The 12,437-nt window shown below is 43.6% G+C and overlaps 1 protein-coding gene and 1 long non-coding RNA gene across 20 annotated transcripts in view; one reads left to right on the forward strand and one right to left on the reverse strand.

Moving 5' to 3' along the window:
* BCAS3 (BCAS3 microtubule associated cell migration factor) overlaps positions 1-10,373 on the reverse strand; it is a 301,169-nt gene extending 290,796 nt beyond the window's left edge. For 8 of the 19 annotated variants that reach the window (XM_086858967.1, XM_086858965.1, XM_086858973.1 and 5 more), the window contains exons 1-5: positions 10,089-10,373; positions 8,615-8,702; positions 5,857-5,911; positions 4,400-4,472; positions 3,502-3,608 (exon numbers count right to left, since the gene is read on the reverse strand). In XM_086858967.1, the coding sequence (XP_086715093.1) occupies positions 3,502-3,608; positions 4,400-4,472; positions 5,857-5,911; positions 8,615-8,685 (306 nt within the window). In that variant the 5' untranslated portion in view covers positions 8,686-8,702; positions 10,089-10,373. Of the gene's footprint in view, positions 1-3,501; positions 3,609-4,399; positions 4,473-5,856; positions 5,912-8,614; positions 8,703-8,809; positions 9,262-9,817; positions 9,931-10,088 lie in introns of those variants that run through there. The other 11 variants (XM_086858966.1, XM_086858964.1, XM_086858968.1 and 8 more) reach the window with 5 other exon arrangements.
* Positions 10,374-10,453: 80 nt separating this feature from the next.
* On the forward strand, positions 10,454-12,432 carry LOC147649641 (uncharacterized). Its single transcript, XR_015278373.1, has 2 exons — positions 10,454-10,664; positions 11,041-12,432. It is a non-coding gene; the product is annotated as an uncharacterized LOC147649641 (long non-coding RNA).
* The last annotated feature ends 5 nt before the right edge of the window (positions 12,433-12,437 follow it).

A 12,437-nucleotide genomic window follows, 5' to 3' on the forward strand; every position in this document is an offset into this window, starting at 1 on the left:
TGTTTTTAAATATTCAGATGTATATTTTAAACATGAAGATATCATGATAGGATGTTATAATATAAAGAAAAGCAATTGATAGGTACCACCACCAAATATTGCTGTATATGGGTTAATGGCAACTTCCAGTCACGCTACTGCTGAGAAAGTAAGAAAGGATTGGAAGAAAATGAACAAATTTTATCACTTTTGTTTAGAAATTCACTCAGCTTTTCCATTCAGACCAGATCTCTGTAATTATCTAGAGACTGTAAGAATTTAAATGCACAAGGAATGCTACTCTAGTGACTGGATTGAGGATGAAGCTGCACCTAGTACTTTAAATCACGGCAGTGCTAATAGAATCAGAAGTTTTGTAAAACCACATTTGTTGTACACTGGTGCCTCAAACCCCAAAGCCTCAGCAAATGATCTGCATAGATGCTTTGCAAAGTCCTCAGCCATTTTTCAGGGTCACCAGGTCGGGTCATTACTCCATTTTTCTGAGTGGTACTTGCAGGTGGTTTCCTCTAGAAAGAGGTCTGGACAGAGGAAGGATTGCAGCTTGGGATGTGATAAGTTTATTTTTTCATTGTAACAAGAACCATTCCATTGAGATGATTTTTCTACTTCTAAAACTCCCAGCCTACAATGAAAACCAAAAAAAAAAAAAGCAGCCAACATGCATTCCCTGAACAGGAACATCTAGAACAGATACTTGGAAACCACATCAGGCAGAAACCAGATCCAGTTGTCTCTGAAACATGAAACTGGAAGCAAGGGAAAAAACAAATTCCAAACAAAACACAAAACTCCACTGCACCATTATCAAACAGGAACTCCTAGTGTATTCCCAGATTCCTCCCCACTCAGCCAGGAGTATTTTAAGTCCACTTTTAACCTTCCCACCCCCATCTGAGAGCAGAGATCAAAGCCAAGCCCTTTGGATGGACACCTTGTGCTGCACTTCCAAGGCCAGGCTCCCTCAAACACCACCCCAAGCCCTTTGAAGCCGCCCTAATGGGATCTCCCATTTTGCAAATCACACTTTTGTAGTCCAAAGATCTTCCTCGGAGGAGATGTCAACGTGAAAGCACTCTCAGCCTGCCCAGAGACACAGCAGCGAGGTGTGGGCAAGGCCATGTAACACCATTAGCAGGAGTGTGGGCTTAGGAGCTGTCATAAACACTTCATAATCACTCACACACAACCCCTGCTGCCTGCAACACGTTATTAAGTGCTGAATAGAGGGCCAATTGTAGGAATAAAAAAGCACAATGCTACAGATAATGACTTTCCTGAGGAGATTTGCACATAAATGTCAGATTGTTGCTTTTGCAGATTAAGCTGGAGAATGCAGGGTTGGGGTTTTTGGTTGGTTTTTTTTTTTCCTTAGCTGGAATAACATTGCTTAATTACAAGCTAAATAGTCAGCTTTCCAAGAAGGAAGGTTTGTGTAATAGCAAAGGACACAAAAAAGTGTTGCCAAATAAGCTCTTAAATATTAAGTCAATCGCATAACTGCCAGGTTTTATTGTGCTCAGGCTGAGCAAGGGGGGGAAATGCAAAGGAGAAGCAACAATGTGAAAAACCCCCTCCAGTTTCAGTAAAACCCCCTCCAGTTTCAGTAAAACCCCCTCCAGTTTCAGTAAAACACCCTCCAGTTTCAGTAAAACACCCTCCAGTTTCAGTAAAACCCCCTCCAGTTTATGTTCCCTCCAAATTTGTTGGATATACAAACCCTGCTCTGCAAAAGTATTTAAAACTGATGTTAAAGATCATTATTCTGTGAAAATCTCCACTAACAGAGGAACCATTCCAACACTGAACTAACCCAAAGTGTCCAGGTCCAAGCTGCACCTCCCTGGCTGTGCTCTCAGAATTTCACAGAATCTACAAATAAAGGGCTGGCAAAATGATGCAACATCCCTGAAGGTGGAGGGTAAAATATCACCACATTTGACATTTTCTCCATTTCACTGCACTTCTCTCTGCTCATACTTCTGCAAAGGTTGAACAACACTAAAAGCAGCTGTCCTGCAACTTCATTTTTTGTTAGTTTTCCTGAAATAGCAAATACTATCAACAGCTAGGAATTATGAAGACGTTAAATATATTGGGAGAAAAAAAATGACAGCCTGGCTGTACGGTCCTGCTAGAAAAAAGGCAAAATCAGGTATTCCATGGCCTGGAACTGGACACAAGGAGGGGAAAAAAAAAATAAAATAAAGAGAAAAAGGAAAAAAAATCCATCCATGGCAACACATCTCCCTTTTTTAGCAGAAAACACAGGTTTATTGGGATGATAACATTTCAGCTGGATAAAAGAGGGTGTTTTGTGAGGATTCCTGAGCTGAAGCCGATGTGATACTCAGGGTGTGTTAATGAATTAATTAAGGATTGATGGGGCGGCGCTGCCGTTCTTAGCTCGGTGTCCCAGCGCCACCGCGTGGGCGCGAGAGAAATTCCCCGCTTTGGCTGAAATGGTCCCGAGCTTCAGTTCAAGTTCCTAAATTTTCATAAACAGCTACAAAATACTGAAATTTAGCGAAGTGTGTTAGGTCTCATTCCTTCAAAACCTCCTCAGATTTTTTATGTCCTTATTCCAGCTAATGAATGCAATCAAGAAGATAATAAGATGCAATCAAGAGGGGAAAAGCTCCACCACACCCATAAAACTCAATTTAACTGCACTGTTGCTATAGAAATTATTTTCTAAAATACTGGCATAAAAACGCATGTCCTACACAGCTAACCAAAAAGTTGTAAAATGTACACATTTCTTTAAAAAACAGTGTATTTTAAAAAGGGAAAGAACTCCATCCTCTGCTTTATTCTGAAGGACAAAGTGTGAGCAATTTTGCTTTTTTAAATTCAGAATTTTATGACCTACTGTATTCAACTTTAGTCTCTCGTTTTGAAAAATCTGGGGGAAATTCCCAGATTTTCCTTCCCAAATGAAGCCCACGTGCCCCAGAAACCACTCTGCAGCACAAACCAGGGGGTGGGGATGACAGCCTGAAATCAAACCCACATGCACAGAGCCCTTCGTAAAATTAAAATTGCAAATCATGTCCATGACAAACATGTGATTGTAAAATACTATTAATACTGTCATATTTGAGTTCCTGGGACAAACAAATCCCAGGGATTTGTTGGGAGGCTCTTGATGTTTTTCCACCCTTACTCCTTTCTGTTAAAAAGCAAAATCTGGTTTTTTTGGGGGGGGTACAAACTATTCCAGAATGGCAAACACTGCTCCCAGTGTGAGTCTGGAAACGGACTTAGCAGGAATAATGTGTAAAAAGCCCTCAAAAATCTGCAGGTACATGAACTGAAGTGTTTGAGCTGTGCTCAGGATTATCTGAAGATAAGCACATTACACACAATCCATACAACATTGATGGGAACTGTTGGCTCTTTCCACTCCAATGGGAAAAATTCAAGGTAAAATATTAAAGTTATAATATAATATTGACAAAGAAAATGAGAAGGAGGGGGGAAGGTGAGCTCTATACTCACAGGTATGCTCCAGACTTGCATCCCATCGCTGTATCCAATCATCAGCAGCAACGGGGGCTCGTTCCCAGTGCTGTGGATCTCATGGAATTCCATATTCCTGGATGTATCTGAATAAGATTCCAACAGCAAAACCATTATCAGACGTCAGGATCAAGCTTTCAGCAACATTAGATGGCGTTTCCTCAATTAGTTAGAACTAATTTCCTCTTAGTTAGAGCTAAGAGCCACCAAAGTGCTTTACATTTTCATGCTGGAACAATACTGAAATATATTCTGTCGTGCAAACAGCACTGTTAAAGTTTCACAAAGAGAAAGCTTTTCAATTTAAAATGATGGAGAAATATTTTCTGAATAACAACATGATCTAAGAGAAAATGGTGATTGATTCCTCATTCAGACCTCAGCTCTTCCACATGTTTATCCCTGTTCCCTTTTCATTAAAGAAAGGTTAGGGATGGAGTGAGAGAGAACCTAAATCAGGGTTATTAGAATTAGAAATTACCTATAATCTCTACATGGCTTTATGGCATCTTTGGCCAGTTAAGGTTTGCTTGCTTGTGGGTTTGTTTTCCTTTTATTTTTAAAAAAATCTCAGGCATTCCCTTTTTAGGTTCATATAACAAAACTCTTTAGAATATTCTTCAGAATCCTTCACATTATGTTTAAATTTATTTTATGCAGCCTGTTCTGATTGGGCCTGAAAACATCCTCTTCCACCACCCCAAATTAACCTCTGATGCTTCCATGCTTTTAGGGAGCTTTGTTCATTCTCTCATGGTTGTAAGATGGGGGGTTTTACTCAAGAAAATTATAGTGTTTATTACAGAGAAAGCTGGCTGGAACTACTGCACATAGACCCAAAACTCCCAAGAACAAGTGAGAGAAAATGAAGCCATACCATTTAAATCTGCATTTTCAAATCTGACCCAGACAATTTTCTCTTTTTCTTCTGGAGGGGTTCCACTGTAGGCCTGGACAAAAAACAAAATGGTTGAAATAAGAAAGATTAAGAGTGTTTTTTCTCCTCCTGTAAGAAGGAATTTAATTTAAAACAACAAACATGATTCATGGATCTTGTTGTCACCGGTATTCACACAACACAACCATGCTGAGCATCACTCACTGATGGAGGAATGACAAAGTAATTATACAATAAATCTTCTGTGGCAGGTAAGAAATGCCACGTGACTTAGAGTGAGTTAATAAAATTAAACACAGTGGCTTCTACAATCTTTAACTTCAGCAGTGTTTGAGGTTCTCACATGAGGTGTTTTATCATTAAAATTCTCTTTAATTCACTTAAAAGCTTTGCAAGCCAGACTGAGGAAAGAAAGAGACCTTTACTACACAGTTTATATTACTGACACCTTTCAGTTCTGTTTGTGACAACTTTAATGCAGCCATTTAAAAGAGAATAAACTGCAATTCCAGGAGAACAGCTCCATGTTTCAGTCCTGTGTTCTACTGATTCCCATAAAAAGATGAGATACAAAAAGAAACTGTGGAGTGAGACTTGCAGTGTTTCCAAACTGGAGGTTTTACAGTCCTCAGGAGAAGCTGTGGTAGCAGGAACATGAGAAATACCATCACTTCCAAATGAATTATACCAAAATATATGAGCACTATTTGGGATTAAATATGAACACATCTTGTATAATCACTTTATACATGCCAGAAAAGCAATAACTTGAACTAAAAATACAAATGTAAAAAATAAGTGTGGGGTTTACTTTTCAAAACAAATCACATTCCACGCTTCCAAGGCAAGCTGATTTGTAAAATAAAACACAGACTGTATCCTTTAACCAGAGAGGGGGAATGGGAGGCTGTGGAATGCAGCAATCTCTTCATTGAAACTTTAAATATATTTAATTTTTGAGTCCAAAAAGTATTTCACAAATTGATATTACTGATGGCATTGTTTTTTTTACTATTACAGAGTAAATGCACTGGGAATTCCTATGAGGAAATTCATGAGGAAACAAGAGACTAAGTAACCAAGATAATCCCTGGAATCAGAATCAGGATCATTTCTGGAAGCTACAATCAGCTGCAGTGCTCCTCCACCATGGATTACAGCATTCCCAAAGAGTAAAACAAAATTAGTTCCCTTCTGCTACTGGGAGGCCCATGGGCAACCAGGAAGGGACCATTCCAGTGCCATATTTATTATATATAAATGCACTAAAATATATAAATAGTATATAAATATATAAAATATAATATATATATACATTAAAAATATTTATCTATTGATAAAATAATAAATTCACAAAGCATTGTGAGGCTTCCTGACACTGCTTTCTGTGCACTGAATTTTTTTTTTTTTTTAATTTTAAAAGATCCATGCCCTACCTGTGGCACAACATCTTGGAGGAAGTTAACAACACTTTCCATATATGACTGTTCCCTGGAAAACAGAAAGAGAATTTCAGCCAAAAGAGTTCAGAAATGGTCATGAATATATTAAATTAGATCAGCAAAAGGAAGCATGGGCCACCTTTAGCACATAGGAGAATACTGAGCATGCAATGCAGGTACTTCATTTTACTGCCAAAGTCTGATAATATGAATTGTGGCCTGTAAGTAATGAAACAACTAAGTAAGAGTAATAAAAGTCCCTAAAAAAGCCAAATGATACCTGCTGATGGAATAACTGCTTGGGGGGAAAGTATAAAATCTAAATTCAAGGAATAAGCCATGTTCTCCACATCAGAGGGGCCTGGGGTGGTACAGGGATTTGGAAATGATTCCTCAGGATTTTTCTATTTGATTTGGCTCTTACAACATGAAAATGAGGATTTAAACAATGCTCTGCTGGTGGCACAAACTTCCAGAGCTCCAGTGCATGATGCACAATGCCAGAGTACATGGCTCAGGAGCAGAGGATGGAACAAAGCCCTCCCAAGAGTAGCAAGGAGAGGTATTTTCAGATCAGATTTTATAGCCTGGGAAGCTTATTCCTCCTTGGAATTTCATTAGCAGCACGGATTGGGGATGGTTTACAGTGCAAGATACATTTGTTGGGGCAGATTCAAAGCAATGCTCTGAGCAGCCTCTCCCTGCAGGAGCAGTGAGGCCCTTGTGCAACTGCTGAGTAACCACAGCGTGGGCTGAGTGCAGCACACAGATGGTGCTGAGACCGTGCACAAAGTTGGTGCTTTGTGCCCTGAGGAACACTTGAAACACACTGGCAACAAGAGCTACCTTCAGAAAGTCTCAGATTATTTAAGAAAAGCCTTCAGGTTTTCTTTAGGCAACAGTTTTGGCAGCTCCAAAATTAACTTTTATGCTGTTGTAATTTTTCCTGTGCTAACTGAAGATTTCTCATAGCAACAAAGGAGAACTGTAAATTAGGAACTCTGGATGGCCAAAGGTGCTTTTTTCTGAAGCTGTGCAAGATTGTTTTAATAAAACCAGGAGTGTTCAGCACTGAAAAATGAAGTACTCTGGAGAATTTAGGAGTACACACAATTATACAGAAGATACTTGAACCCAAACACTGCAACACCTCTTTGAAAACAGAGATGAATCTAAACTAGGAAGTTTTACATTCCAGAAAGTCTATTCCAGCCCATGCCCAAACCAGCAATCCCAGCATTTCTGCATCCCAGATTGTCCCACTCAGCTTTAGGCTGAGGCCTTACAAACAGCCTGTGGTTTCTCCTGTGTTGATTCTTCTCTGGTTTATGTAGGTCACCCAAGCTGCCCCTGCACACCTTTATTAAAATGCCTGGCCACAGCTAGAGTATTAAACACAGCATCTGAAGGTGTCCTGGGAATGCCAACCAGCCAGAGTCATCCTGCCTTCATGGGTCAGCTCATGGAATGCACTTCTTTCACCTCTCCCCAAGCGCATTTTGAACCAAAACTGATGTTTGGAAGGTGTTCTATTCAGACTCCCAGACTCAGACTGTTCTAAACCTCTCCTGAAGTTGAAAAAGTTCCAGGGAGATGTCTTGAAAGTGGTTAAAAAAAAACATAACCCACAAAAAAAGCCCAATCTTCCTTTAATAATGATGTAGAAATGTAACACGAGCAGCAGAATGCTGCTGAGTGCTCAGCACACACAGATCCATCAAAAACAGTGACATTTTTGAGGCACAAACAGATACCTCAAGAACAAAACACCATGTTTAAGTAAAAAAAAAAATAAATCAGATAATCATCTTCTTACAGTGTTTTTCTATTATATTTTTAAAGCATATTTTGAAGAAAACATTGTTACAGAGAGGAACTGTTGAGGAAATCTGCCACATTAAAAAATGGCTGCAAGACAGAGCTCTAACACAACTTTTTGTGTTACAACAATCAGTTTCTTGTGCTCTTCAACAAAAATGGAAGTAAATCTTGTTTCTGGAAATACAGAGTTATCTCCAAGGGCACAGTAAGTCCCCCTGAGGTGGACATTTCCATATGGTGATATTTTGTAGCAGCATAAGCATCCCAAGGAAGAAAGAAAAATTGCTACAAAACTCCTTTAACAAAGAAAAGACCATAAATCTTCTAGGCTGTCTTGCAGCCAAAAAGCTCTTTTGCCATGAAAGCATTCCCATTAGAACACAGTGAAAATCAGGATGTCCAGGCACAAAATGTGTCAGATGCTCTGACCAGAAGGATGGAGTTTCTTCCTTTTTTCTTGGTTTTGTTCTTTTAAGTAAAAAAAAAAAAAAAAAATTCCACAATTCTCCTTCCTGGAGGACTTAAATTACAAGTTTTGCATGTTTTAATATATTCACTCCTGGGACAAAGTGTTGTTTAAAAGAACAGCAAGAAAGGATCACATGTGGCACATCCCTCTGGCCTAAGGAAAAACTTGGCATCACTTTTCTACATTGCAACGTTTGTACAGCAAAATGGTGCAAACAAGACCAAAACTTTGCAGTGATTAGCTTTTAAATATACAACTTTGGTGTGCAATTGCAAAGGATCCCATTTAGGGAGACAGAAATGCCATGCGTTGACTTTATTGGACAACTCTCAACGCCACAAAACTGCAGCGTCGACACAAGCTGGCTTTGGGGGGAAAAAACCCAAACCAGCTCAGCCTGGGGTCTTCTACAAGAAAATCAACCCCTTTTCAGTAAGGGCTGTTCTTCTAGAAGGTTCTTACGTGGCAGCTTGAGGGCGAACCACCACTCCTCCAGTGCAGCGACTGGGGCGGCGCGGGGACTCTGTCGCCATCGTTCCTGGGCACACACCTGCAACAAACACAGCACTTTGACTACAATTTCCACAGGATTACTTATCACACGGGCTCTTGGTGAATTCTTCAAGGTGGTAAGAGAGAACCTTCACTTACACAAACCTTTTTTTAATGAGAAAAAGAAAACCACGCACCAAGCGGGCAACTTCTTCAATCAGTACAGCTTCTGGAATGTTTGTGAAAACAAAAAAACAAACCCCACAGACCTGCGAAAATTATCTCAAACTGTACTAGATGATCTTTAAGGAGCCCTCCAACACAAACCATTCTATGATTCCAAGATTAAAGATAGTGGTACAGGTAGACAGTTGTCATCACCATTACACAAACCCACTATTTACTGCTGTCTCAGAAAATAATTATATAAAAATAACATGCAAAGGCAATTGCAGCCTACTGTACTCTTGAAAATATGGGTTACATTGCAGCACACGTTTTACTGCTTTGTGTCAGCTTTTTGTGCCATCTTCAAGCTTTCCTTCACGCTTCTCCAAGGGAAATTTCTGTGTAGCATTCCTAAAGGCAGAAAGCACTTGAGGAGCACCACAGATCCCAGCCAGCTCTTCAGGGAACTCCCTCAGCTGCTCTGTTGTGTCCCCCCACCCCAAACCTGCTCATAAAGTAAAAGAAAAAGCCGAATCTCCAACGTGGTATCAGTTATCAGCATCATTTCACGTCACACCAGACTTGGCAAGAGGCAGCTCATTAAGGGAGGCAGGATAACCACTCAGAAATTAGTAGCAAAATAATGATTAATTAACAAAACGTTCGGCAACACAACAGCAGCCTGACACACACGCCCAGGAACCCTGAAAGACGAAATGTCACGGAAGGGATGAAATCACCCCACGGATACCAGAGCCTGCCGTGCCCTAAGTGCCAACACCTTGGGCCACCCCACCCCGAGGGGAAGGGAGCACCGGGACAGATTTTAGCTCCTGATCTGGGCCTCGGCACAGCCGCGCCTCAGCTCGGGGCACCTGCGGAGCCGCCACGGCGGGGCCGAGGGGCCGGGACCGCCCGACCCCTCCGGAGCCCCGACAGCGGCCGGGCCGGCCTGGGCACCCTCGGCCGCCGCTATTGAGCAACTGCACACCCAAACACTGCGACCTGCCCGGCCTCTCTCCCGCCGCCGCCCGGTGAGCGGGTCCACGGCCTCCCGGAGCGCGCCCACCCCGCCGGCCGCTCCTCGCTTCACATCCCGCGCCCTCCGGCCGCAGATGTCGGGGGTCTCCCAGGCCTCACGGGCAGGCCTGCCATGCCCGCCGCCCCCCGCCCCGGCCGCTGCCCGGCCTGGCCTCCCCGCAGGGCCGCTGCGAGCCGCCGCAGCGCTGCCCCGAGCGCGGCCCCACCGCGCGCCCCCGGCCCTGGCCGCCCTCACCTGCCGGGCTCCCGGCGCCACTGACACTGTTTGGGACCCCCCGGGCAATGACACCCAGCGCACCGCGCCCGCAGCCAATCGCAGCGCGGCGGGGGCGGGCCGAGCCCCGCTCTCAGCCAATCGACGGCCGCGCTGCCCGGCGGTGGGCGGGGCGCGGCGGGACGCGGCCGGGGCGGTGAAAGGCGGGCGGTGCTGCCCCCCTCGGCGCGCGCCCCGCGGCTTTGTTTACATCGGGGATCTCGCGAGAGCCGCCGCGCGCCGGAGCCGGCCCCGCGCACGTGGGGCGGGGAGGGGCGGGGAGGGGGAGGCGGGGCCGGATTGGCGGGCCCGCGCGCTGTGACGTCACGTAGAGGGCGTGGTTTGCTGGGCGGGGCCGTGAGGGGCCGTGAGGGGCCGTGAGGGGCCGTGAGGGGCCGTGAGGGGCCGTGAGGGGCCGTGAGGCGCTCGGAGGAGTCGCGGGGAGGTGGGGAACGAGCAGGATGCTGCAGGCAGAGAGTCCCGGCAAGGGGAGAGCCCGCGGGGCCAAGATTCCTCAGCTGGAGCGTCTCCAGGCTGAAGAGCTCAGGGACACCACAGGTTCTTGTGGGGCAGGAGCCCGTCAGAGCTCGGGTGCTGTGGCAGCACAGGAGACACGGGCTGAGGAGGGGCCTCAAAAGCCCCAAAGTGGCTCCAAGCGCCATGGAGAGAAACTTTGGACAAGGGCCTGAAATGAGTGGACACAGGGAACGGCTTCACACTGCCAGAGGGTGGATTTTGATTAAAGAAATTTTGTCCTGTAAGGGTGGTGAGGCCCTGGCACAGCATGTCCAGAGCAGCTATGGCTGCCCAGTCCCTGGAAGTGTCCAGGGCCAGCTTGGACAGGGCTTGGAGCAGCCTGGGATACTGGGATGTGTCCCTGGGTGACGTTTAAGTTCTCCTCCAGCCCAGCCCAGTGTGTGATTTATGTTTACAGGTGTCCAGCACTGCCCGGATCCCTCAGGGTGACACACCAGCCCCGGCTCAGGTTTCCAGACAGTGGCACCTGGTCAGGAGCGGGTGACCTGCTCTGGGAATGCGCCTGACTTCTGCGACAACATCATCCACATACCAAAAGAATGAAACAATGACTGAAAACATTCACACAGTGCCTGGGAGCAGATTTGCACAGATAGGAGCTTTATTTGGCAAAAAAAAGTTGTAACTCAGATTTGATCTTACCAAAAGATCTGTTAATTTATCAGGTGTAAATTCCCTGTCTCAGCTTTGAATATTAATTTCAGAGAAGTAAAATAATAAAGGAGGTGGGCAAAGTACACCCAGGAGTAAACTGCTGCCAGTTTCTATCAGCAGGGAAGTTTCTGCCCAGTGCAGAGGAGCTCTGGCTGTTGAATTGTGACCATCATCCAAGCAGCTTCCCCAGGAAAATCTGCAGAGTTGGGTTAATTTATTAAGAGTAAAAAAAAAAGCCAAAAGGTGGAGAAGCCCAAGTTTATAACTGCTTGAGGAAATTTCAATGAGGCTCACATTTCTGAGTGCAGCAGAGTTCTATGTAAACTTCAATTTTGCTTCTGTGTAGAGCAAAAAACCTGGGCAATTCACTACAAATCTTTTTTTCTTTCGCATATTTCCCTTTTAAGTAGTAACACAGTCATCTAACCAAGGTGTTACAGTCACTCTTTTAAAGGTTCAATGCAAATTAATTGAAAACAGGTAATTATTACCTTAGTTTGTTGCAAAGGTTGTTGCCAGGTAGTTGCCACACACAGTTGTGGCCTCTGCAGCCTTTCCTCCCCATCTGGGGTAGAATTTCAACATCACAGCAAAACTTTATGAACTGAAGTTACTTCCCACATCCACAGAAATAAATTTTTGCAGGATCCAATTTGGACAGGCTGTTACTTTCATCTCCTAAGGCAGCGCTGTGTTCCCAGCATGGATGAAAGGGAATATTTTCAGGAATAAAATCCCCTGGGATTTTTGTAACCATGGTAACACATATAGATAGCAGGCCTGGTTCCAACCCGTGTTTTATTATTCCAGCAGTAAAGAACTGGATTCTATAAATAACCATCCTGGCCACTGGAATAAAGTACTGCTCTTTTGCTTTCCCATCAAAATAATTTTTTTTTAATTATTATATTCCTACAGTTAAAACATTCAGGATAAAGTGCCAAGATCAGTTCTGTGATCAATCTAAGTGGGAAGTGCTGTTTCCTAAGCCACAGTGAGTGAGAAAGGGGAGAGTATTCAGATATTTAATGAATACCAGATAAATATGAATATTTTTGTAATAATAAATTCATATTTCATTGCTGAATAAATAACAGAACTTAAGCTTAAAATAAAAATTAAAAAATTAAAAACATCCCC

The sequence above is a fragment of the Cyanistes caeruleus genome, chromosome 21, assembly GCF_971803275.1.
Source record: "Cyanistes caeruleus chromosome 21, bCyaCae1.hap1.1, whole genome shotgun sequence".
In the NCBI taxonomy this organism is placed as follows: domain Eukaryota; kingdom Metazoa; phylum Chordata; class Aves; order Passeriformes; family Paridae; genus Cyanistes; species Cyanistes caeruleus.